The sequence below is a fragment of the Hylobates moloch genome, unplaced genomic scaffold (assembly GCF_009828535.3).
Source record: "Hylobates moloch isolate HMO894 unplaced genomic scaffold, HMol_V3 SCAFFOLD_1, whole genome shotgun sequence".
NCBI classification, from domain to species: domain Eukaryota; kingdom Metazoa; phylum Chordata; class Mammalia; order Primates; family Hylobatidae; genus Hylobates; species Hylobates moloch.
In genome coordinates this window covers 225,035,728-225,062,499 of record NW_026652276.1, presented here as the reverse complement: position 1 = coordinate 225,062,499, position 26,772 = coordinate 225,035,728, and the positions used below count along the sequence as shown (strand labels likewise).

General features: G+C 37.6%; 3 protein-coding genes across 3 annotated transcripts in view; all 3 read right to left on the bottom strand.

The window, feature by feature from the left end:
* Positions 1–6,847: 6,847 nt before the first annotated feature.
* On the bottom strand, positions 6,848–7,782 carry LOC116814479 (olfactory receptor 2A2). The gene has a single exon (XM_032762050.2). The coding sequence runs from the start codon at positions 7,780–7,782 to the stop codon at positions 6,850–6,852; it is 933 nt and encodes a 310-aa protein (XP_032617941.1). The 3' UTR covers positions 6,848–6,849.
* A 10,761-nt stretch (positions 7,783–18,543) lies between these two features.
* Positions 18,544–26,610, bottom strand: LOC116809714 (olfactory receptor 2A14). The gene is made up of 2 exons (XM_032753583.2): positions 26,522–26,610; positions 18,544–20,670 (listed from the first exon to the last, which is right to left on the bottom strand). The coding sequence occupies exon 2, from the start codon at positions 20,617–20,619 to the stop codon at positions 19,687–19,689; it is 933 nt and encodes a 310-aa protein (XP_032609474.1). The 5' UTR covers positions 20,620–20,670; positions 26,522–26,610; the 3' UTR covers positions 18,544–19,686.
* Positions 23,767–26,772, bottom strand: part of LOC116809712 (olfactory receptor 2A5) — a 36,373-nt gene continuing 33,367 nt past the window's right edge. The window contains exon 2 of the mRNA XM_058436054.1: positions 23,767–23,850. Coding sequence (XP_058292037.1) covers positions 23,829–23,850 — 22 coding nt within the window. The 3' untranslated portion in view covers positions 23,767–23,828. The remainder of the gene's footprint in view (positions 23,851–26,772) is intronic.

Here is a 26,772-nt window from a genome sequence, read left to right as displayed (position 1 = left end):
AAGCTCTTTAGTTTAGTTAGATCCCATTTGTCAATTTTGGCTTTTGTTGCCATTGCTTTTGGTATTTTAGACATGAAGTCCTTGCCTATGCCTATGTCCTGAATGGTATTGCCTAGGTTTTCTTGTAGGATTTTAATGGTTTTAGGTCTAACATGTAAGTCTTTAATCCATCTTGAATTAATTTTTGTATAAGGCGTAAGGAAGGGATCCAGTTTCAGCTTTCTACATATGGCTAGCCAGGTTTCCCAGCACCATTTATTAAATAGGGAATCCTTTCCCCATTTCTTGTTTTTGTCAGGTTTGTCAAAGATCAGATAGTTGTAGAAAATGAGCAATTCTATAAAGATCTTCAACAGCACACTCCATTAGAGTATTGTTATACCCTCTTGCTGAATTAAACTCTCCTTTGGTTTTCATTTGCATGGAAAATCTTTTCTCATACCTTCACTTTCAGTCTATATGCGTCCTTACAGGTGAAGTGAATCTCTTGTAGGCAGCATCAAGCTGGGCCTTGCTTTTGATCCATTCAGCCACTCTGCCTTTTGACTGGAGAATTTAATTCATTTACATTCAAGGTGATTATTTATAAAGTAGGGACTTACTACTGCCATTTTTTTAATTGTTTTCTAGTTGTTTCATTTATACTTTGTTTGTCTATTCCTCTCTTATTGTCTTCCTTTGTGGTTAAGTGATTTTCCGTAATAGTATGTTTTGATTCCTTGCTTTTCACTTTTTTTAAGTATTTATTATACATTTTTGATTTGTGGTTACTATAACACTTACAAAAAGGGTCTTGTGGTTATAACAGTTTATTTGAAGCTGATAACAACTTATCTTTGGCCACAAAAAGTACTACATTTTAAATTTATTTATTTATTTTTTATTTTTTTGTTCCACAGATTTCTGAGAAAGCACTACATTTTTATTCTACTCCCAGCCACCACACATTTTGAATATTTGATGTCACCATTTACATCTTTTTATGTTACATATCCCTTAAAAGTTATTGTAGTAATTTTTAATAGTTTATAATTTAACCTTTATACTAAACATATAAGTAACACACCACCATTATGGTTTTAGAGTATTCTGAATTATACTGTGTACTTCTTTTACTGTTAAGTTATCTCCTTACATGTTTCATGTTGCCAATTAGGGTCCTTTTCTTTTAGGTAGAAGAACTCCCTTCAGCTGTTATTGTAAGGCAGGTGCAGTGGTGGTAAATTTCCTTAGCTTTTGTTTGACTGGGAAAGTCTTTATCTCTCCTTCATTTCTGAAGGACATCTTTGTCATTTGAGTATTCTTGGTTGGCAGTCTTTGTTTTCCTCTTTGGCACTTTGAGTAAATCAACCTACTCTCTTGGCCTGTAAGATTTCTGCTGAGAAATCTTTTGAGAGCCATATGGGTGTTTCCTTGTATGTGATGTGCTTCTTTTCTCTTTCTGGATCATGTCTTTGTCTTTGATTTTTGTCAATTTGATTATAATATGTCTTGGTGTAGTCTTGTTTAGATTAAATCTGACTGGAAATCTTGGAGCTTTCTGTACCTGGATATTTATATCTTTTCCCATATTTGGGATGTTTTCTATCACTTTAAAAAGCTTCTTTTTTTCCTTCTATTACTCTGCTCTCTCTGGGACATTCATTATGCCTAAATTGGTTCTTGATGGTAGCCTACAGTTTTTGCAGGCTTTCTTCACTCTTTTTCATTCTTTCCCCCACCTTTGACTGAGTAATTTGAAATGACCTGTTTTGGAGTTCACCAAGTATTTCCCATTTGATTGAGTCTGCTGCTGAAACTCTCTGTGGAGTTGTTCATTTCTGTTATTGTGTTGTTTAGTGCCAGAATTTCTCTTTGATTCTTTTTATGGTTTCCTTCTCTTATTGAACTTCTAATTTTGTTCAGGTATTGTTTTCCTAATTTTATCTATTTGTCTATTTACATTCTCTTTTAGCTCACTGAGCTTCTTTAAGATGATTATTTTAAATTATTTGTCAGGCAGTTTGTAAATCTCCATTTTTGTAAGGTCAGTTGTTGGTGCTTCATTTGTTCCTTTGGTGTTGCCATGTTTCGTGATTGTTCATGATCCTTATTGCCATGCATTGATGTCTGTTCACTTTAAGAAGCAGAGACTTATTCCAGTCTTTGCAGACTGGAATTGTCTAGATAAGCCCTTCACAAGTCAACTTGTCCAGTCATTTCAGGCAGGCCATCTGGCATGGTCCATAGGTGGGCCTGTTGAAGTCCTTGGTCAAGCTGGCCTAGTGTAGGTCAGTAGGTGAGTCAGCCAGGTACCTGGGTCTATGAGGTTGGGCCCAGTTCCTGGAACCTGGGTCTGGCCTGGAACCTGGGTCCACAGAGGCTAGCTTGGTGCTGGGGTCTGCTGGAACTGGCCTAGACCCTGAGTTGGCTGGTGCAGGCCTAAACCCTGTGTCTGCTGGAGTCTGAGGCTTCAGGGCCTGGCCTGGCACCAAGGCATGCCTGAAGCCTGGGGTTATTAGGGGAACCCTTACTCTAGTCCAGTAGAGAGTTTGGGGCAGGACTGAAACATGGGGCTGTGGAGGCCAGCCCAGTCCTGTAGGTGGTCAGGAGGCCAAAGCTGCTGGGATAGCCTGGCATTGGGGTGGGCTGTCCTAGTGCTGGAGTGAGACTGGAGACTGAGTCTGCATGTGCGGCCTGAATTCTGGAGTCATGGGGCCAGCCAGGAGCTTGAATCTGTGGGGACCTATTTGGCAGTGGCAGATAGGCTGAATCTGTGGGTAGCAGCTCAGAGACTGTGGTTGTGAAAGCCTGCCTGGTGCAGACCCACTGTTGGCATCTAGGCTGGCCCAGCATTGGAGTCTGAGACAAAATCTGTTATTTACTCCCCTCTTCTTCCTCTATGCAGAGGGTATCTCTCTCTGCATTGTTCTGCCTGGAATAGGGAGGGTTGATGCAGGTATTGTGAAACTGCTCTTCCTACTCTTTACAATGCATATTTTCTTATTTCTGTGCTACACACAGTTGCTGTAATCACTCACCTGGTTTCTTTAGCTCCTGTGCAAATATGTTTGTGCATGGATACTTGTTCAAATTGATGTTTCTGAGAGGGGACAAGTATGGGAAAGTCTTATTCTACGATCTTGCTGATGTCACTCTAAGCCAAAAACCTGCACGATTGTTTTCCAATGCTTAGTTCATGGAATGTATTTTTATTTACTTAAAATTTTAATTTCAGTCAACAATATTTTATGCTTTTAGTATGTAAGTCTTTCTTTTTTGTTAGATGTATTCTTACTCATTTTATTTTCTCAGTCTTGCAAATTGGATTCTTTTCTTCAGTTTATTAAGGATTGTTCATGGCTTGTATATGAGAGTTAAGACAGACTAGAGAGAGCTGAGCCTCCAGGTGTTGGAGTAGACAATTAAAACAACAGGCCAAAATGAAAGTAACACTTAGGCCTTTAATCACTTTGTGTGATACTATAAGCAAGAGGCCAAGAAGAAGTAAGTGCTGGCCTGCCCAATTTTCATTTTCTCCGATGAAATAACATCAGTTGAGGATCAAATGGATCAGTACAGATGTGGGGAATAATCTCATTGTTGAGGGAGCTAGGGCTAAGATGCAAATGTGAGTGAGCATTTTAGTGTACAATTAAAGGACAGGCTTAAGCAGCTAATGGGATGGGACAAAATAACTTCAGCTTAGACTACATATCTCAGGTGAGGTCTGTGGTTTCAATGAAGTAATTCCCGAAAGAGCACTTCTCATTGTGCTGTGTTTGATCAGGCTGTCTACCTGCCTCATTCAATTGTAGACTCTTCTTTTATATTTATTGATAATTGACACTTTGACCTTTATAAGGGACCTTGAAAGCATCTTCCATCTCTTTCAATATATTTATAAAGACACAAATATATGGATGATTAAACAGTAATCAAACAGCAATGGATGGGAGGTTATGTAAACACATTTTGTTTCTTTAAAAGATTAGGAATTTTACTGACCAAAACCTAAACATAATGTATTTCTGATTATATAAAATTTTTTTGTAGAAAAATGGTTTAATCTTTGATTTTAGGGTGCCATCAACACCGATGACAGTACAGTTTTTGGAGGATAAGAGCCCAGGGTGGCCATTTAGGACAGAGTAACTGGCCCTCATATCAATTAAGATATTAATATTCTTACCTGTCATGTTAACAGTCAGTCAAGACTCCTTACTATGCCTTTTGTGGGAGTCACTAGGAACCTCTGGACCCTCCAGTCCTCAGTTATGGCTGCCAGTCCTCAGTTAGGGCCATTATGGCATAAAGTGTCCTCTTCTTCCTTCACAGCTCAGGGCAATCCCTTTTCCAATGACCCTCCTGCCTGCAGTGAGAACAGGGTTGGGTGGGCTGCCCTGACTGGGGTAGTTCTTGCTCTAATGTCCTGGCTTCCCACACTTAAAGTAGCAGCCATTAGCTGCAGGTTTGCTATTAGGCTTTTTTGATCTGTGGGTGAAGCATCCCCCTGGGTGACCCTGAGGTTGCAGGGCGCTGCTTACAGAGACTGCTATCATTTGGCTTGTTGTCTATCCCGTCATTTGCCATGCTGGGTTCTTTCAGCCTCTTCAGCCCTATCCCTATTATTGAATACCCTGAAAGCCACATCAAACATTTGATCAATAGGTCTTTGGAAATGTAGTTTTCATTTCTTGTGATGTCTTTGATTTTTCAGTATCGAGTGATACTAGCCTCATAGAATAAGTTGAGAAATGTTCCATTTTCTTCTATTTTGAGAGATTTTTATGAAGAAATAGTATTATTCTTTTAAAATTAAGTATAATTTGCCACTACAGCAATGTGATTGATGGCCTCATTTGGTGTAAGTTTTAAACTTACTAATTCAACTTCTTCACTTATTGCAAGTCTACTCAGATTATCTATTTAGTTTTGAGTGAGTTGGGTTGGACAAGCTTGGCCTAGATCTTGTGGGGAGAAGTGGAGACCCTGAAGACACCTTTTCTCCACTCTGACTCAGTATTTAGTATGTTTCTTCTCCCCTTCTCTCTCCCTCTTCTCTCCTCTTTTGTATTCCCAGGCCCATAAAATATTAGGACCTTTTGCTTGGGGATCCTTCAGCAGTGAATGATCCCTACTTCTGTATCGATCCACCTGAGCTTTGCCCAGTGCAGTTCCACAGGGACAAATGAAATAGTGTGGGAGTTGGAACTTACTCTAGTTCAACCTCTTGCTTATTCTATCATGGTAAATGATTAAACACTTGCCTGTTGCTTTTATTTTGGCTGGTTGCTTAGCTTAGTTGGTCAGATACTTGGAAACTCAGCTGTCTTAAGCTCAGCTTCGTGACAGAAATACAATTGATATTTCAATATAAAACTTTTATTCTGCAACGTTGTTGAATTTATTTGTTTGAGCTGATTTTTAAAGTATTTCTTAGAATTTTCTATTCACAAGATCATTTCACCTTATGTCTTTTGAATCTGGATGCCTTTTATTTCTTTTTCTTGTTTAATTGCTCTGGCTAGAACTTCCAGTCTAATACTGAACAGAAGCAGCAACAAAAGACTTCCTTGATCATGTTTCTTATGGGGAAAGCATCCCAGTCTTTAACAATTAATTGTAATTTTAGTTGTGGTTTTCTTATCTACCCTTTATGAGTTTGAAGAAGTTCCCTTATATTTCTAGTCTGGTGTGTGTGTGTGTGTGTGTGTGTCAGGAAAGGATTTTGGAATTGTCAAATGCCTTTAGTATGTATAATTAGATGTGTTTTCTTTTCTTTATCTTATTAACATGGTCTATTACATTGAGTTTTGATGTTTAAACAACCTTGCATTCTTTGAAGAAACCTCACTTGGTAATTATGTTTGCTGCATTTGGTTTGCTGGTATTTGTTGAAGAATTTTGCATCTATATTCATAGAGAAATTGGTCTACAGTTTTCATTTCCTGTGATGCCTTTGATTTTTTTTGATATCAAGTGATACTGGCCTCATAGAATAAAATGGGAAAAGTTTCATTTTCTTCTATTTTTGAGAGATTTTTATGAAGAAATAGTAGTAATTATTCTTTTAAAAATTAAATAGTATTTGCTACTACAGCAATGTGATTGGCAACTTTATTTGGTGTTAGTTTTAAAATTACTAATTCAACTTCTTTACTTACTAGAAGTGTATTCAGATTATCTATTTATTTTTGAGTGAGTCGGTATATTGTGACTTCCTTGGAATTCTTCCTTTTATGTAAGTTTCTAACTGTTCACATAGAGTTGTTCACAGTGTTCTTTGATAATCCTTTCTGTATCTGTAAGATTGCTAATGATGCTTTCTATATCCCTAATTTTAGTAATTTGAGTCTTTCACTGTTTTGTTGGTAAATGCAGCTACAGATTGTCAATTTTGTTAATCTTTTCAAAGAAACACTTTTGTTTTCACTGATTTTACTTATTCTTTTTCATTACTCTATTTTATTTGTATACACTTTAATCTATATTTGTTTATGCTTGCTTTGGGTTTTGTTTGCTTTTCTTTCAAAATCAGAGATTTGCAATAAAATGCTGAGAAAATGATGAAAATTCCAAAGGAAAATAGCTTTTCCATCTCTTCCACTCTCCAAATAGAAGTGACTCTCAACACTAAAATTTAATCCAGAAACTGGGTTCATACTCCATAGAGTTTTCAGTGGGAAAGGTAGTGTAAAATATAATATGCTGTTTTTTTCACTGTAATCTTGTCATTTTCAGAGCTAGAATTAGAAAAATTACCATATTTATATCAAACATCTAACTGAAAAAAATTTCTCAGTTTTTGCTTCAGCAAACCACTTGTTTAAAAGCAAAGCCCTATACAGCTAACACTCTGTCCACTCCTTACACAGACCGTGTCCTCTGCAGTGCTCTGTGGAGGGCGCCCTTCACCAGAGCATTCCTCAGGCTGTAGATCAGGGGGTTCAGCATTGGGTTAAAGACACTGTGAAACAGGGACAGCATTTTCTCCTGCTCCTCTCGTTGATTAGAGTCTGGGACTATGTAGACCACCATGGCTATGCCAAAGAAGAGTCCAACCACACACAGATGGGAGGAGCAGGTGGAGAAGGCCTTTATGCGGCCCTCCTTTGCTTGGATCTTTAGGATGGCCCTGAGGATGTGCATGTAGGAGACAAGCATCAAACAAAGAGGCCCAACTAAGACAAACACACAGGTAGCAAATATGACCACTTGGTTAACCCAGGTGTCAGCACAGGCCAGCTTGAGGACAGACAGAATTTCACAGAAGAGGTGGTTCACATCCCGGGGCCCACAGAACGGCAACCTTAGAAGGAGAATTGCATGTACCAGGGACAGGGCAAACCCACATGACCAGGATGTGAGAGCCAGGATCGTGCATACTCTCCAGCTCATTATGACAGTGTACTGGAGAGGGTGGCAAATGGCCACATACCTATCATAGGACATCACCACCAAAATCAGACACTCTGTAGCAGCAAAAGCAAGATACAAATAGGTCTGCAGTATGCATGGAACAAACGAGATCGTTCTTTTCTTGCTCATCAGGTTTGCCAACATCTTGGGAACATTGTTGGAAGCATAGGACATGTCAATGACGGCCAGGTGTGAGAGGAAGAAGTACATGGGGGTGTGCAGACTGTGGTCCAGACAGATGAGTCCCAAGATCATGCCATTCGCCAGCAGGCTGAAGATGTATAACAGGGAGAAGATCCAAAAGAGGAGCACTTCCATCTCGGCACTGAGCTGAAATCCCACCAGGATGAATTCTGTGACCCATGATTGGTTGACTCCCATTCCTTAATGGAAGTCTGTCAAGGACTGAAGTGTGATAGAAAGGTCAGAAAATTTGAGTTTTTATCTGAAATTGAGCTAAGATAAAGGCTAATGCTTATTCCTATTAGATAAGCCCCTTCAAGTTCCCAAGATTTGTTACCTCTGTTTTCAGCATTTAATTATGAAATAAATTTAAACTTACAAACAGTGTCACAAATTTTGCAAAGAACTCCCACTTAATTTCATGCAGATTCAGCAAACGTTAACATTTGTTATTTGTCGTATTCTCTTTCTCTATGTAATTTTTATTTTTTGAACCAGTTGAAATTAAAGTGTAGACATAATACCCATTTAATTATAAATTTCTGATTTTTTAGTAAGAAAAAACTAATTTCCACTAGCTTGACCATAATATAAGTATTAAAATCAGAAAATTTAATATTGACATTGACATGTTTAATGTTGATATTGATATTGAAATGTTTCTTTTCTCTAATATACAATATTCTCCCTCCAACCACACGAGTCTGAGACCTAATCCAAGATTATGCATTATATCTAAAGTCATCTGTCTTTAGTCTCCTGTACCTATAATATTTACTCAGCCTTTTTGTGCCTTTCTGAACACTGATGTTTTGAAGAGTTCTTTAGCATAATGTCCAACAAATTGAGAGTGTACAATATTCCTCAATGTTTTTGTTCAAATTATTCACTTTCTGCAGGAAAAATAGTATTCTCCTCTGTGCATTCTGAGCAAGTATATGATATTAATTTGTCCTATTATTGGGGTGAAGCTAACTTGGATCACTTGGTGAAGATGGTGCTTCCCGGATATCTCCATTATGTGACTATTTTTTTTCCCTAATTAGTTTCTGGAGTGCCCATTAAAATTATTACATATGTAGCTTGTTCCTCATAATGTCACTTCACTACTTCCTTTCAGTCACTAGTTTTAGCATCCATTGATTATCTTGCCTAACTCAGTTATTAATAATGATTCAAAATGTGTTGTTCTGACTCTATAATTGTTTTTACATTTATTAGTTGGCAACTTTAGTATAAAAAATGCTTCATTCACTTACCTATCTATTATCTATCTGCTCTCTATCTGTTATCTATCATCTGTTATCTATCTGCTATCTATCATCTATCTATCCATCAGTATAGACTCATTGATATTTTTTATTCAGTGGGTTGTACTTCATTGTTGTCATTTTTTGGTGCTTAATTTTCCTATATCTGGGCCTTCTAAGCTTGCTCCTCTGTCTTTTTAATGTGTTCCCATAATATTTGAGCAGTTATTTCCTTCTGATATGACCAGATGTTTCAAGCTCCCTTTGTATACTCCCCACTTCAATCACAAGACAGCCATTTTCTCCAAAAGTTATAATCACTTTTAATAAAGAATTATATTTATAAGCCGATATTTATATTTATCTGGTTTTATTGGATTTTTAATAATTTATATTTTTATCATGATAATTTGTATTTTATCATGATTTTTATTACGAGGATAGCATGAATTTCTGGTCTTCTACATTAAAAGCAAGATCATATGATTTGAGAAAGCATACAAATTATTACAGGGGATAATACATTCTCAAGATTCTTCTGAAAATAATATAACTTAACTGACTTCCTTTATGGTGTTAGCATTGAAGAAAATGGTTTTGATATTTATTATTTTATTTTTGGTGAAAAATACGTGTTTGTACTTCTACTACCTTATTAGCCATCAGGTTTTATATTATTTTCCTGCTTTTATTCTTATTTAGAAATTATAGAATCTTGAATATTTTAGATTTTGTGTGATCCCTTGTGTGAACAATGTGATATTTACTTTGTATGAGATTTTGTCTTCAAGTTTTAAAAACCTAGAAAAACATGAAACTCTAGTTAAAGGACTAAAGAGATGACATCTTGAAACATACAAACAAAAGTGATCATTTTAAATAATTGCGCAGTTATACTTTTCTACTGTTTATCTATTTCATATATATCATTGTTATAAAAATTATATGAAAAATGCTGCTTGTTTAACTAGCACTATCATATATCATGAACCATTTCCCATGTCAAAATATTTCTCTGAAACATAGTTTGAACAGCTATTATTCAATACAAATATTCTAATTGACTTAATGTATTATCTCATCATTAGATTGTGTGCTATATAATGCTTCAGTAATTAAATTATATATGTATATGTTTGTATTTGTTGTCTTTTTTCATGAAAATTTTAATAGTAAATTCTGAGACTTAGAAGTGCTCAGTCAAGTCAATCAATTTATGTATGTATATGTCTCTCTCTACTCATCTAAAAATCAAACAAGCAAAAATCCCAAATATATTAAGGTGTATCACTGTAAGATGCCTCCTAGTGGAAGAGGATGTCTAGTTTATCAATCATGATGCTATAATCTCAAATTAACCTTCTGTTGCTCCCCAGGTTCCATATGGTCCCATGTGAAAGAACCATCTTAACATTGCACTTCAGATTTCCCACCTAGACATCTTTCTACATATATTATTAAGGACAAAAAAATACAGATTTCTCATGTTTTATCTAATCTAGTGTTTCCTTCTCAATTTCAGTTTCTGCCTTGAGGGAAAGTCCTGCTTCATAGGTGAATGACATTGAGAATGAGTTAACACTTCATATACATTAAATAAAAGATAATATCTTTACTCACACAGAAATTACAAGTTAAAAATAATTTAAAATAATCAATAACATAGCACTTAAAATGTTGTATAAATATAATTTCATTTTATCACACATGGCTAATGGCAAGGTTTCTATAAAGCAGACACATTCCCAGATAGTTATAAGTTAAATCTCTTTCTATGATGGATATATTTTCAGGTTATACTTATTACTGACTTTATTTCTTAGTGCATAAGAATGTAAGATGGATTCAGTAATAAAATTTTGAGAATTTTGACTATCCGTTTGGAGGATTTGAGGCATAGGTAAATGTAAATTCTCAGGCAGGACTATATTTAAGTTGGAAAAGTCACATGAATCTTTCAAAAATACTAATGTCATCACTATGCTTATCCACTAGCCTCATTGTATAAATGTGAAGGGGAATTGTAGTGGAATCATAGCCTCTTCTTGGAAGGATTTTCTTGCATGTTTACAACCAGTTACTATAAAAAGAAAGGAAGCAGCCTGCTTGAACTTGTCTAGGCCCCACTGAAAGAAAGCCTACCTGATAGATGGCCTAAAAAGAGAGTCTTTTCTATTCTAGCAAATTACAGTAGAGGCACAAGGGTAGGCTCTTTCGTCACCTATTAAAGGTATAGGCTTGGTCAATCATTACAGTTAAAAGAGTTATGTCCTCACTATGACAATATAGACAATTCTCAAGGTTAAATCAAAGATGAAGGGGCAAGGATACCAAATGTCATTTATTTGAATGGAGATATGCCTTCACCAGATAATGAATGGTAATATATCTTATACTTCTTCATCTCTTATAATAACTAGTATACTTGTAGATAAAAGTAGATACTCAGAAAATGTTTGTTACATAGATGAATGACTTTTTAGTTATAGATTTAATTATTTATGTATATGTATATTAAATATACTCTATAACTATACCTATATAATATATAGGATATATATATAGTAAATGTATATAATATATATTTTTGTCTATTGGCCAGGACATGATTTATACTTTTTAAAAAAAGTATAATACTTAGATGAATGACATTTTTACTTAGTTATAGATTTATTCATGTATATGTATATTAAATATACCCTATATACTATACACATATAACATATAGAATATATATAGTAAATGTATATAATATATATTTTTATTGGGCAGAACATGATTTATACTTTTTTTAAAAGGTATAAAAATAATTTATACCTTTTAAAAAAACATTACAGTTACAATTTGATTATTTGAAAGGTCAAAATAATTAAAAACAGTATTTGCAAAGGATACATTCAAATTAGCATAATGGTAGGGACTATATTGTGTCTGTAGATAAAATGGCCCCACTTAAATGTACTGTACGTGTAGTGGATTGGATGGTGACCCCCAAAAGATAGATCCCTATCCTAATCCTCAGCACCTGTGAATATTGCCTTATTTTGAAAGAGGGTCTTTGCAGGTGTGATTAAGAATCTTAAGATAATCCTGAATTTTATGGATGAGCCCTAATTCCAATGACAACATTTCTTATGCAACAAAGGCAGGAGATTTGAAACAAACTGCTGAAGGCACACAGAGGCAAGGTGATGCAAAGACGGAGCAGACAGAGATGTGGCCAGACACTGAGGAATGCTGATAATCCCCAGATGCTGGAAGAGGGATGAAACATGTTCTCCTTTAGGATTCCCAAAGGGAGCTAAATTTTACTAGATTCCAGATCTGTGAAGGAATAAATTTCTATTGTTTTATTCAGCCACATTTGTGGTAATTTGTTACACAAGCTGTAAAAAACAAATATAGTATCATATACCTGCTTTGAATTAATCCTTGAGGACAATTTAGAGTAATGGATTTTTGAAGCAAGTACTTCATATGGAGGTAAAATAACCTGAGAGGTAGGCTTGAAGATACACGTCAGCATTGCGAACTCTTGCAAACTAAGCCTAAGAGGGATCAGTCACATGGGCAGTGTTTCTTTGAGATCAATAACTCAATAAAACAGAAAGGCAAAATCACAAATTCTTAAATTTCTGTAAATACATTGTATTTGAAGAGGGTTCTATATAAATATGCATTAAATTATTTTGTTGCAATAAGATATATTCCTATAGTACGCCAAGTGCCGATAGTAACATCATATTGCAAAATCTTTATTAAACAGAGTTGGACATAATACTCATGTCTGAAATATATTTAATTTCTGAATATAAAGGATAACAATATTATTGAAGATAATTCAATCTATTGTTACCCAGTAGGAACATTTGTTTCTTGATATTTTGGTCTGGTTACTTTTTCCGGATTATAAGTCTTTTTATTGTCATTACCCTTATCATTTGCTGTTGAAAAACAGACAAAATTAAAAAAAATAAAATTGCAGGCAGATTAACATCTTTAAGTGGCTAACACCCTGGAATGGAGAACAAAATATCACAGTGACGATGCCTAAAATTTCACCTTCCCAACAGAGTAAATAAAACAATAGCAGATCACAAAACAAAGGTTTTCATGATCGGTATGAGCTACTTTCCACCCAGGCAGTCCTGCAACCCAGAATGTTTCTTCAGCTAGAGTGCTTTATTCTATGTCTCCAACTCTTAGTAGTAGTGATAGCCTGGGATGGTTCCTCCAAAGATATAATTCTATGACAGACTTACCTTTTAAACCCTTTCAGATAGAAAAAGATGTAATGTAACTGTTGATAGATTTTTCTTTTCCATTGAGAAAGGTTTTCCTGGCCATGTATATCTTTATTTAGGCTGGCTAATGTATAAAGTCCTTGCATTAATTTGGCTACTTCAGAGCCTTATTCAGAGACTAGATACAAAGCCCCTCCTTCTCTGAGCCCCTTCTCACTGAGACAATGGGGCTAGCTCTGACCTCCACCATCAAGGGACATTGGGAGGTGATGGTGAGAGAGATGCTGGGGGAGCCTTGGGACCCCTGTTCACAGCAGAGCAGGAAGACGTTCCCTGGGAGGAGGAGAGGGACATTGGTGTGTATTCCAACTACCTGCAATCTACACTTTGATTCAGGAGGGAAAGTCACCCAGGGATGTTGTTCTTCCAGCATAGCCATGGTGATTTCTGCAGCCATCCAGCTCTATTCAACTACCTATACTGGAAACCACCTCCCAGCAGAAATGAGTACCTTCTATATAAGGAGATGTTAGCACTGGACTTTCCCTCAGGAAAATATTTTGACCTAGAATAAACCCTACAGAGATGAGACACATACCGCTAAAATGAATATAGACTCCTGCTCCCTCTGGAAGCCTTCATAGGATTAAATCCCAGATACAGACAGATTCACTGGACTCACTGAAGTTTCTTTAGCTAACGCCAGGAGCATAACTTTTATTTTAGAATCAGATGAATAAAAACGTTCTTGAGTTTCTATTGAGAATTAAATTCCCAGGACGATAATAATATATACTTATTTGTCTTCTCTCTAAGGGGTATAGGGAAGATCTCTGGATCTTCTCTCTGGAGGAGAACAAAGATTTTCTGATCGTCCTCACAGGAAAATTATCTGGACCAGGCAGGGCAGGTGATGGCATCACACTATTTCTGCACAAGCTTTCACAGATCTCAAGGGTCATAAACGTGAGGCAGACATCACAAATTACAATATCCAAACTCTTAAAATTATTATGGTTTTATTACTTTATACTTCCCTACAATCTCCATGAAGGTATAAAAGAGCCCGTGACTTTCAGATAGTTGAGAGGTGGTTTTCATGGAACCTGGTATGGGGACTCGGAGAAGGAACATCTCTCAATGCCAAGGTAAATTTCTATTTCCTGTAGGAAGTGATAGATACAAATGAAAAAGGATTAAAATAGCCATAAGTATCAATTATTGAGCCCTTTTTATGTTTCAGAAAAAGTGACAAATGCTTTATATGGACTATATATTTTAATCTGATCATTATCCTCATTTTACAGATATGAAGACTGACATTTTGATATGCTGCCTGCTAGTCTTTAAGTGTGGTCGAGGGACTCTGAGAATTTCTGACAAGCTTTCAAAGAGCCTGTGGGATAAAAACTATTTTCACAATAGTATTTACAGAGTTTTAATATTTTTTTTACCCTCATTCTCTCATGAGTGCACACTGAATTTTTTCAGAGGCTAGCTGACATGTGATATGGCAACAGATAGAATGAAGGAAACGTAAAATGCAGCTTTCTATTAAGCTGAATATTTTAAGAATTGCAAAAATGTAAAATAAAGTTACTTTTTATAAAATATTTATAAGAATACCTTATGAAGAATATCATATTAACCTATATTGGAAGCCATTTAAATTAATTAAAAGTAAATAATAAATTTGTCAGTTTTGATTTCTATTATAACATCAACAAATATACTTACATAAATGAAATATCTTCAGATCCTCGGTTATTTTTAAAAATTTAAAGGTGTTCTGAGACCAAAGAGGTAGAGAATTATTGCGCTAAATTATAGATCACAATCGAGCAAGGTCTAGAGCTGCAAACAAATGGTCTTTATTTAATACCAAAAGCGTATTCACTATTCATATTCTATTGCAGTTGCAACAAATTAACAAAAACATAATGGCTTAAAACAACACATATCTATTATCTCACCGTTTCCATTGGTCAGAAGTCCTGGTGGTCAGCTGGATTCTCTCTAAAACAAAATCAAGATTTTCGCTTGGTCTGCAATTCTCATCTGAGACTTGAGATCCTCTTTCAAGTTTAATGATTGTTGGAAAAATTAGATTCCTTGTGATTGCAGGGCTGAAATCTCTGTCCATTTGTCGTTGCTGTTTTCTGTCCTCTGGGATGGCCTGAGATGCCTGCAGCCACTCTGGTGCCTACATGCGACCACCTCCGTGTTTAAATCAGCAATGGTTTGTTGAGTGCTTCACACACCTCAAATCTCTCTGACTTCCTCCTCTGTTACTAGGTGAAAAAAATTCCCAGCCTTTAGAAGACTCACCTGATTGTTACCATGGTAACTTTCACATTATAAGATCCATTGATCTGCAAAGCCCCTTCACAGCAGAACCTAGATTAGTGTTTGATTAAATAACAAAAGTCTAAGGGGGGCCATTTAGAGAATTCTGCCTATCCCATAAAGCCATTTCATCTTAACCACTGAGCAGTGTTTTCATTTTTTAGATCCTATATTTTTTCCTTGAACACATGCTGTTCTATCAACGCTATCTTTATTATAGGCCTTAAGCTATCGCTTCAGATTTCCCACCCAAAATAACATGGCCCTGAATCCAAATTCCAAAAGGAAAAATTTCCATTTCTGTGTCTTACTCTAAGTGGTATGATTAGAATATTTTAAAGTTTTATGTGAGTTTATATAAATTTAACTGAGTTAACCCTTTCTTGTACAGTTCACTCACCAGGCACTTGGCTTAGGCTCTCTTACCAGAATGATCATACTTTTCAGAGTATCTATATTTAGAAAAGCATTTATATAACAGATACAGCAATAGTGTCAGCATAAATGCACCTAATATATGTGTCAGTGTGGGGTAGGGATAGACCTAAGAAAACAGCTAATCCATCCTATAGAGTCGTGACATACGCACACATTTTCATGCTTTCGCACTAATCTGATTACCGGCTTCCCCCCTTCATTTGCACCCTGTGATAACCTTATACAGAACAATTTAGCGTAGATATTAGCTGATGGTTAGTTAAATTGAGTTCTTCCACGAGGCCGTCCTTTTCCATTGGTATTGCATTCTGAGGAAGTTTTAACCTGATTTTGCAATATATTTCATCATCAGTTTCAATATTAACATATGAGTTATTTACATAAAACAGTTGAATATTACCAGCAATGCCAATGTTATGCCATACTGCAGTGTGATCATGGTATAAGCAGTTTCATTCCAGAATAAATCAGTAAGAATTAGAGAAGTATTTCCTATCCCTTTCTAACAGATGTGGCCCATGCTTGTACACCAGATTATTATTGACAAGTATCATTACAATTAGCCATGATTTGGTTATTTCTGGGTTCCAGCTCTGTTGGGGACAAATTCAGTCACCCTATCTAGGTTTAAAGGCTTTTCACTAAAACTAGTTTCTACTGTGTGCTGCCGTATAGCGGGGCCCACCTCTGTCCTCAGGTGAGGGCATGGTGTTTTCAGAATAGTTCCCAGAACTCCTAATTGTACTACAGGTTATATCTTATTCAGATCTACTCTTGGGATGAAGGCAGTCATAGTCCATCAGTGAAAATTATCAGTGCCCCAGAGAACTTTGATAAGTTATAAGGTCTACAAGGTTCCCTTCAGCGATCCCCTTGTGCCTATTCAAGTAGAATGGAAGGCCGTTGCCCCAGGGCTGCTTTTGCTTCTGTCTGCATCACAACAGCCAACAAGGACAGTGCACAGTGGCTCACGCCTCTAATCCCTGCACTTTGGGAGGCTGAGGCAGGTGGATCAATTTAGTTCAGGAGTTCGAGACTAGCCTGGGCAACATGGCGAAACCCCGTCTCCACTAAAAATATAAAAATTAGCTGAGTGTGGTGGTGCTTGCCTGTAGTCTCATCTGCTCAGGAGGCTGAGGCAGGAGAATTACTTGAACCTGTGAGGCGGAGGTTGCAGAGAGCCAACTTCACGCCATTGTTGTCCAGCCTTGATGGGTGACAGAGCAACCCTGTCTCAACAAACAAACACACAAGCAACCAAACCAAACCAAACCAAAGCCAACCAACCAACCAACAAACAAACAAACAAAAAAAACAGCCAATAAGTCCTGATGGGTCAGGGCACAAACCCCTCCTCTAACACTGAGTCCTAGCTGTATCCTGCGTTATTTGCTGAGTCTGCATGACCCATGCCACCTAAACTTCATTACGTTTCTATATTGAGTTCACTCCTTTGCCTTCCTCATGGAAGAGAACTCCCTCTTTTTTGTTTATTCTAGTTAACATTTCTTCCCCTCTTAAAGTGAATTCAGCTTGTCCCAGGATGCCTAGGTAGGCATCTATTTCCCCTAAAAGCTTTTTGCGTCTTGTGGGACAGTCACCATTCTTTTTGTTGTCAAATCAAATGTCACAGAGAATTCTATCGGTGAAATATTTTGTCATAAGGGATAGTAGACACTGAGAGGAAATCCGTATGCTGTTGTGTGAGGGCTATAAAGGGCAAGTTGATTTTAAAATTGGCTGAGGAGCACCAAGAAAAAAAAATGGAAACAATAATACATTAGTATACAACACTTTAAATTTCAGGAATAAAAAGGAAGCAAGATAGGTTAATACTTTCTGATATTAGTGAAAGTAACATAACTTGTCCTCTGAATATCAGAGGACAGCTTTAGAAATGTTCTGTTTATGTTCAGCTTTAGAAGTCCCTGCCCTATCAGTCTAGTGATTCCTTTCTTTACATAGTAAAGATTTCTACAGTATAAGAGCTCCAGGCCCGGCTCGGTGGCTCACGCTTGTAATCCCAGCACTTTGGGAGGATGAGGCAGGCAGATCACGAGGTCAGGAGATGCAGACCATCTCGGCCAACATGGTGAAACCCTGTCTCTAGTAAAAATACAAAAATTAGCTGGGTATGGTGGCGGGCACCTGTAATCCCAGCTATTCGGGAGGCTGAGGCAGGAGAATCACTTGAACCTGGGAGGCAGAGGTTGCAGTGAGCCCAGATTGTGCCACTGCACTCCAGCCAGGTGACAGAGCAAGACTCCATCTCAAAAAACTCTAACATATCCTGAGGTTTTGATATCAGTAATTTTTCCTTCTATGTTCTCTTCCAGGCAAAATTATTATCAGCTATCAGCTTAGGGTTAAGAATTACATTTCGGGGTATTCCAGGCTAAGATGAGAATGGCTGTCTCAAAATATAATTAAAACTAGGACTTTTTCAATATCAAGATATAAGATGCTTTTAATAAAATGGTTGCTAAATATAAAACAATTAAAAATCTAAGATCTTGTTAAATTCACTCTTAAAAATTAATCTGTACAAGATATCTCCGTGCTTGTTTTTACTGGACTGCTGTGCTCCAATTAGAATATTGAGTTGCAAGCTTTTATCCTAAGATCTCAGGCTCAAATTAGTGATGGAGTATGAGGAGCCTGCTCTTAATTCCTGTGTGACGGAGAAACCATGAATATTTACAGTCCACTGGCTATTGAGTCATGGCATATTTTAGAAAGCGTCAAAGGAGGAAAAGCCTCACTCTCAAGTAAGTACAAAGTGATCACAGGGATTTGACCACAAGATATGTCTAATCACATGCTCCCTGAGGCCCCACCCAGTGAGGGTCTCTAAAGTGGGATCAGCTGGAACTACACTAGTTTTGAGATCTAGAACAAGGGTTCACAAACTACTGTCCCTGGGCACCATTCCAGCAGCCACCTGTTTTTACAAATAAAGTTTTATTGGAACGCAGGCACACCCATTTGTTTACACATTGTCTATGGCTGCTTTTGCCAGAGTTGAATTGTTTTGACACAGAAGATGGCCCTCAAAGCCTTAAGCATTAACCTGTGTATCTTCACAGGAAGAGTCACTAATTATTGATCTTGAGGATGTGTACTATGCTCCTGTTAACTCAATCTGACTTGGCTACTATTGGCACAAACTCTGCTAGTATCGACCATTTCCAATATTAGAAATAGATTTCCAATAACCTCAATGATAAATAAGCCATTAAAAATTTCAGACATTTTAGTGGGTATATAATCGTATCTCACGGTGGTTTTAATTTACAATTCCTTGCTTACTAATGGTGGAAAGCAGCATTTGTATGTTTATCAGCCCCTTGTATTTTCTGTAAGAGTATCTGTTCATATGTTCTGCTAATTTTATAAAATTTGGTTGTTTATATTTTTGATTATTGATTTAAAGGAGTTCTTTCTATGTACTGTATAAACAATAGTTCCATTTCTGGGTACATGTGCTTTCCATAGGATCACTTGGTTTGTGGCTTGCATTTCTTCTTTCTTAACGGTGACTTTGATGAGCACAATGATTAATGTGAAGAGGTCCTATATTTACCAAACTTAAAAATTTTACATCTAGGGATTTTTGTGTCTTCTTTATGCATTTATGCCTATCCAGGATTATAAATGCATTGACCTATCTTTTCTAAAAGATTTGTGTCTTCAGTTTATATGTATAGGTCTACAGTATTCCATTTTAAGGTCACATTTATTCTAGCAGAAGACAAAAAAAAAAAGCCAACTTCCATATTTTGCAGGGAGCAAGGCTCCCTCCCCATGGTTCACTTTGAGATGTCTCAAGTCAGCCTCTCCTTCCTCAGTGCCCTCCTCAGGGCGCCCTTGACCTCTGCATTCCTTAGGCTATATATCAGGGGGTTCAGCATTGGGTTGAAAAGGCTGTAAAACAGGGAAAGGACCTTCTGCTGCTCATCAGGATGGCGGGATTTGGGGGCCATGTACATGACAATGGCGCTGCCAAAGAAGATTCCCACCACGCAGAGGTGGGAGGAGCAGGTGGAGAAGGCCTTTCTGTGGCCTTCCCCGGAGTGGATCCTCAAGATGGCCGCCAGCATGCGCGAGTAGGAGACCAGCACCAGGCAGAGCGGCCCCACAAGGATGAACACGCAGGCTGCAAAGATGACCACCTGGTTGAGCCAGGTGTCAGCACAGGCCAACTTGAGGACAGACAGGATTTCACAGAAGAAGTGGTTGATTTCATGGGGCCCACAGAAGGGCAGCCTCAGGATGAGAACTAAATGGACCAGAGCCAGGAGGAAGCTGAACACCCAGGAAGCCACAGCCAGGACAGTGCACACTCTCCAGCTCATGAGGACATTGTAACGTAAGGGGTGGCAGATGGCCGCATAGCGATCATAGGACATCACCACCAAAATCAGACACTCTATGTGAGCAAAAGCCAAATAGAAGAATGTCTGCATTATACATGGCAAAAAGGAGATGGTTCTTTTCTGGTTCATAAGATTTGTCAGCATCTTGGGGACATTGTTGGAAGCATAGGATATGTCAACAATGGCCAGGTGTGAGAGGAAGAAGTACATGGGTGTGTGAAGCTTACAGTCCAGGCAGATAATCCCAAAGATGACCCCATTCTCCAGCAGGGTAAGTGTATAGAAGACAGAGAAAAGTCCACAGAGGAGAATCTCCAGTGCTGGACCAACCTGGAATCCCAGCAAGGTGATGTCTGTGATCCATGTCTTGTTGCCTTCCATGCTCTTGTGGCAGAGAAAGACAAGTCCTCATCTAGGACAGGAAGGTCAGAGCTGTGGGCCAGTCAAAGATGCACAGAGGGGGCACTTAGAAATTATAACTTGGAATGGATTTTCTAGAATTTATTCTCAGATATGTTGCCAAAACTAACCAGGTGTGCTCATAAAAATGAGAAAAAAATCGCATTCTATCAGTGGAATAATAAGAATACATACATGTATATGTGTACATATATTTGTGTGTATATGTGTATATATATTTGTGTGTGTATGTGTACACGTATATAACATTTAATAAAATATAACAAAACAGGATCTATTATACCCTACATAAGAGGATATACATGCACACATGTGTTATTTTGAAGAACTCAAGTATCCTTGCTTCCCTTTCAGTGTGAAATATTGATCTTTACGTAGTTTGAGAAGAGAGGACCTTGACAAATGTTGCATTATGAGGTGGTTTCGCTCGCTCATCCTGCTTGCCTTCTCAGTCTGAGATGTGCAGGGACTGGGACCCTCTGTTTGCCACGGGCTTGCTCACTGCCCTCACCTCCTCACAGGCTTTTCTACCCACTTATTTCAGATTTGAAATCCCTTCTAAATAACTTTCAATTTTGTAGTTTCTTTAAAACTTTCTGAGATAAGATGCTCCTTTTCAGAAGCTGGCCAGTACTCCCTAGCAGCAACTTTAGGTGGCTCTTTTGCATATCTGGTGTTTGTAGTTTTATTTTGAGAGTTTTCCTTACTTCTTCATCAGCATCTGTTATTGTAAATTAGGCATGAGTGAAATAATTCTTGGCTACATACAATGAATACATGTATATATCTTTAAAATAACTAAGCATGGTGACATATCTGAGGTCTTTTAAATAAGAAATTCAAAAGAAAAACCAATTTACATTAAGTGGTTACTTTTAAAGATGATCGCTGTATCATAATTGTATTTTCTTGGACTCTCCCTTTCTCGATTATAACTTAAAATGTTGACATCTCTGAGAGCTTATCTTACTTTCCAGTGTGACAGAGTCTTTTGTCATCAATAAATTCCCAGCTATGGCAACTTGGGTTGCTGTTGGTTCCCCTAACTGCATTCTTCTCCATCACCTGTGATCATGCCAGCAGCCCTGTTGCTGTTCAGATGGAATCTGAGCAGGTGATTGGGATGGGATCAGGTGCAGCCCCGGCTGGTGAGCTCTTTCTAAGGAGCTCTTTCTGGAGGGTTCTGAGTCTATCCAGCCAGCAGGGGGCGACCAAGGGCCATGAGAAGGACGGATGGCCTCATCAGGTGGAGAAACCATGTGACCTGGTGCTGTTCTGTTACACTTCACATTTATTCCAGAAACAGCCTGAGGACTATCTTTATTTTCAAATGAGGCTAAAGGTTCAAATCCAACAGGATACTTTTAAAAAACAATTTTGATGTCTTTTATTTTAGTAAATACGTAGATCCTCAAATTTATATATTGAAATAGGATTATATTGTACAGAGTATTTAAACATTACAATTTTCACTTAATATAATACTTTTCCTGTATTGAAATTATATTTGCTGGACATTATTTTAAAGGGGCACAATATTCTGTCACAATTTATTGAATTTCTTACTGTTGGAATTTTTGTTTGTATTTCTTATTTTTATTGGCATTGAGATACATTTCTCTTAAACTTAAGATTTGCCTATATTCATAATTATTTATTAGAACATATTCTAAAAGTGAAATTGCAGATGCTAAATATACAGACATTTCAAAGGTTTTATCCCTATTTTAGCTTCCATCTAGAAAATTTGACCAATTTCAATTCCCTCCCACAGTGTGTAAGAATCACGTCTCTTTGCCACATAGTCAGTACTAGGCATTACCAATTACAATCTCTGTTAATTTAATAAGCAAACAATATTATGTAACTTATATTTGTATTTCATAACGAATGATCCTTGAGTGCCTGATCTGTTTCAGCCACTGCTCCAAGCTTTAGAGACACAGCTGTGGATGATGTAAACACATTCTGAAAGGGAGGCAGATTATAAAGAAGAAATATTAAGGTGATGTGCTTCTCTTCCACACCTCACATTTATGTTTAGGGAAGGAAACCCCTATGCCCCTGGATAAAATTGTTTTAGAGTATACCCGCCTCTCTCTGTCCCCTAATTTATAGGATTTGTGAAACAGGAAAGAGAAACTGAGGATGACCTTTCTCTGTTCTCTGTTTCACCTGCATGCATTTCTATCCGCTTGGGATTAAGGTATTAGGAGCATGTTCAGTCCCACCTGGAGGTGGGGAAGGGGTGTTAGCTAACAGTTGTGATTTTAGTTTGGAGAGAAACTTTGTTGAAAATGTAAATCTGCTTTTCAACAGACCTTATTAATAAAATACCGTTTTGAATTACATCTGATTCTTTTATGTATTATTCAACTTATTTTTTCTGGACTTGGAACAGAGAGAGGGCATGATTCATTACCACTCTAAAAGACCAGGAGTAAACAAGTAAAGATAATTGCTGGCCATGAGAAGAACAATGAAGGAAGTAATCTAGGTAAAATAATAGAAAGTTACTTGATTTGAGGGGGGTCTCCTTTAGATGGGATGATTGGAAAAGGTCTCTCTTAAGAGGAGACAGGTGAGTGGAACCTAAACCATGAAGGCCACAGCCCTGCCCAGAGCCAAAAGAGGACAGTTCTCTATACAGGGAACAGTAATGCAACAGTAAACGCAAAGTCTCTGAACAAGACGCACTTGGTGAGTTCTGGAAAGAGAAAAAGAAACACAATGTACCTGAACCATAGTGAGCAAGAGATTGTACTTATTCTTTGTAACCTTGTTTATATTTTTAACAATCTGAAAGTGACATAAAAAATTCATGTTTAGCTGATAAATATACTTTTGACTTTATAATAATTGATTTACTTTTAGATTCATGGAAACAGAATACAGTTAAAAGATATGTACAGAACTTCCAATGAGCAGATATTTGAAATAGGAAACTGTTTAATTTTCTGCACAATATAATTTTAATGCCAGAATGGTAGTTGTCAATTTTTGGACACAGCAAATGTTGTGTTAATGTCCCAATGAATCCAGCTGAAAAGGAGAAGGCCTTTTATCCCTGAGACCTCCAAGGACATGGATATTTTGCATATTTTTAGTCCCTCCTGGCTCCCATCTGCGGTGTACACATCTGTGCTCCTACTGTTCCAAGGCCCAGTGACCTAGGTAGCAGGCATTTGGATGCTTTAGGAGTAAAAAAAAATCCAGTCATTACCAAATAAATACAATTGTTTGGTTAATCTAAATGCATAATTAAGCAAATCTGGGTTTATAGTTTTATTTGTAATTTTTGTAAAGTAAGGAATTTCAGGGGAAAAAACCCCAGCAGCCTAGAATAAACTATTTCTAGAGAGCAAGAATAAAGAAAGAAACAAACAGAATTCTTAGTGAAAGTGAAATTTAATCAGATGTGAACTATGTCCACACTATAAAACTCTGGTTATCAACTGTGCTTTTAACAGTTGTGTACAAGAGGCCACAAGGAGAAAAGTCTATAATGGTGGCTACCTACACCTTTAAATTATCAGTCAGTTCAATTGTGAAGTTAAGTAAACAAATATACAGTATAAGAGGAAAATAGTTTTTTTCCTTTTATTTATTGGCATACTTTTGTATTTTGGAGTTCACAGTTCAAGTAGTCAGATTTTTCTTTTAGAAAAAGCCTGTGGCAAGTTCGATAACGAATCAGATACCTGAAAGGAAGATTTATTTAGGCGTCCACTCCAGTTACATGTTACAGAACAATCTTCAGTGGATGGAATAAGGGAAAAAACTGCATGGATACATTTTTCTGTTCTTAAAGAGCAAAGCAAATTTAGCAGTGACAGAAAAAAATATGATCTCTGAATAAGAATGAAAGCAACAGGAGTAACAGTCTTGGCCAGAACACGATTCCAGTCTTGATTCGGAGCAATAAACATGATGCATTTGAGTCCCGTATTCTAAGGCTCATTATTGTCAAATGTAAGATGTTGACCACAGATACCAAAAGGACTGATGTGAAGAAGAAATACCATCGCACTGGTACATTATAGGAATTTAATAAATGTCAGCTGTTACTAATAATATTAAAGAGGATCGTAAAATTGAGGGAAGTATTAAAGCATAGGAATTGGAAATCCAGTGCAATCATCATGGTGTTGCAAACGCTTTCACATTTATCTTGCTTTTCTTTTTGGCTGTTTTTGAGTTTAAATATGAGACACACACACACATTTTGCTTTGATTTCCTAATAGAAATGTTCCTATATTTTGATTTTTAAAATTAAATAGCAATTTAAAGAAATAGAATACTCCTTTAAAGTAACTACATTCCCTTACTGAAGAAAAAAAAAATACAGGCTGTAATAGTAAAAGGTCAATCCCACCATGCTAAATATCCCAATGAGAGAGAGAGGATTAATTTTTTGGAAAGAAAAGGGGGGCGTATTTAGGGTATTTAGCACTGACACAGAAGAAAAGTTTCTATTGAAAATTGTTTTAGAATGGGAGCCCTGGGGCCTCCAGCAGTGGGGTTGTAAGGCAGCACTGATTTGTCAAATCTTTGCAATTACTCAGAAATAACTTGCCATCTCCAATAATATACTTTGACACTAAGCTTAGTCCTAGGGAGCAGCCTAGTTTTTTTTTTTTTTTTTTTTTTTTTTTGAGACGGAGTTTCGCTCTTGTTGCCCAGGCTGGAGTGCAATGGTGCGATCTCGGCTCACCGCAACCTCCGCCATCCAGGTTCAAGCAATTCTCCTGCCTCAGCTCCCTGAGTAGCTGGGATTACAGGCATGCGCCACCATGCCTGGCTAATTTTGTATTTTTATTAGAGATGGGGTTTCTCCGTGTTGGTCAGGCTGGTTTCAAACTCCCGACCTCAGGTGATCTGCCTGCCTTGGCCTCCCAAAGTGTTGGGATTACAGGCGTGAGCCACTGCACCCAGCCACAGCCTAGTTTTAAAAACAGATGAACAAGCATGGATTTCTGAGCCCTGCAGCCTGGGTTCAGATCCTGGCCTTGCTACATACTAGCTTTATGACTTCTCTGTGCCTCTTCATGCCTCAGTTTCCCAATCTACAAAATGGGGTGAGTAATAAATTCTGTCTCATAACACAGTTGTGAGGATTAAATGCATTAACTCATATAAGAACTTAAGTTTTTTAGATATATAATTAGGGATATGCGAACCATCATTGGTGAGAATGTCTGGATCCAGTCATCATAAGGAGACATGTTATGTGCTCAACGGTTCCTCTGCTAAAATCAGAAAAAAAAAAAAAAAAGAGAACCTGTGCCCTGACAGGCACTGGCTTTTCCCTGTGAGTGAATGGTGCCTGCATCTAGAACAACTGAGAAGGGGGTCTTGTCTGGAGGCACAGTGCTTCTGAGAATGTGCAGGACTAGGCAGTTAGCAGAGGGGCAAGGAAGATACATCCCTGGGTAAGCAAACCACTTGAAAACTCTACTTCAGTTTTTAAAATTAGCATTGTTTGTAAAAAGAGGCACCTGAGCCACACAGCCCCTGACAATCATTGGAGCCCTTTAGCCAGATCATACCCTATAGGGATGGTTATCTGATCCTCTTCTATGGCACAGTGATGACAAAGCCAGGAGCTGCCACAGGGTAATGAGGGGATATGGATGGAGGAGCCGAGAGGTTCAGAGGTACATGGCCATATCCTGGGATAGACGGTGGTCCCTAGAGGGCCCCTCAGGACCCTAGCTATAAATACAGGCTTAGAGGCAGAAGGAGACCACACAGCAAGGACATTTCATCGCTACTATCTGGAGCCAGTGATTTCATTCACTGCCCCTTTCCCATTCCCGTCTGTGAACCCCTTCTCAAGGCAAATACACCACATTTACTTACAGTGGAATAATCTGTGGTCTTTTCTTCTAACATACCCTTGGGCTTGCTAGGAACCTCAAAGACAGGAAAGGCAGAATGGATAGACTGGGATTGATTCTCCCCTCTAATGAGGCCTCCTTAGGAGGTGAAGCCCAGATAAAAAGCTCTCCTGAACTTTATGATACAATTAGTTGTGTAAGCCAGGCTTTTTGTATCATCATTTGACTAGACACTCACTCCCTGCAGAGAAAAATAATGATTGAGGGAACAGA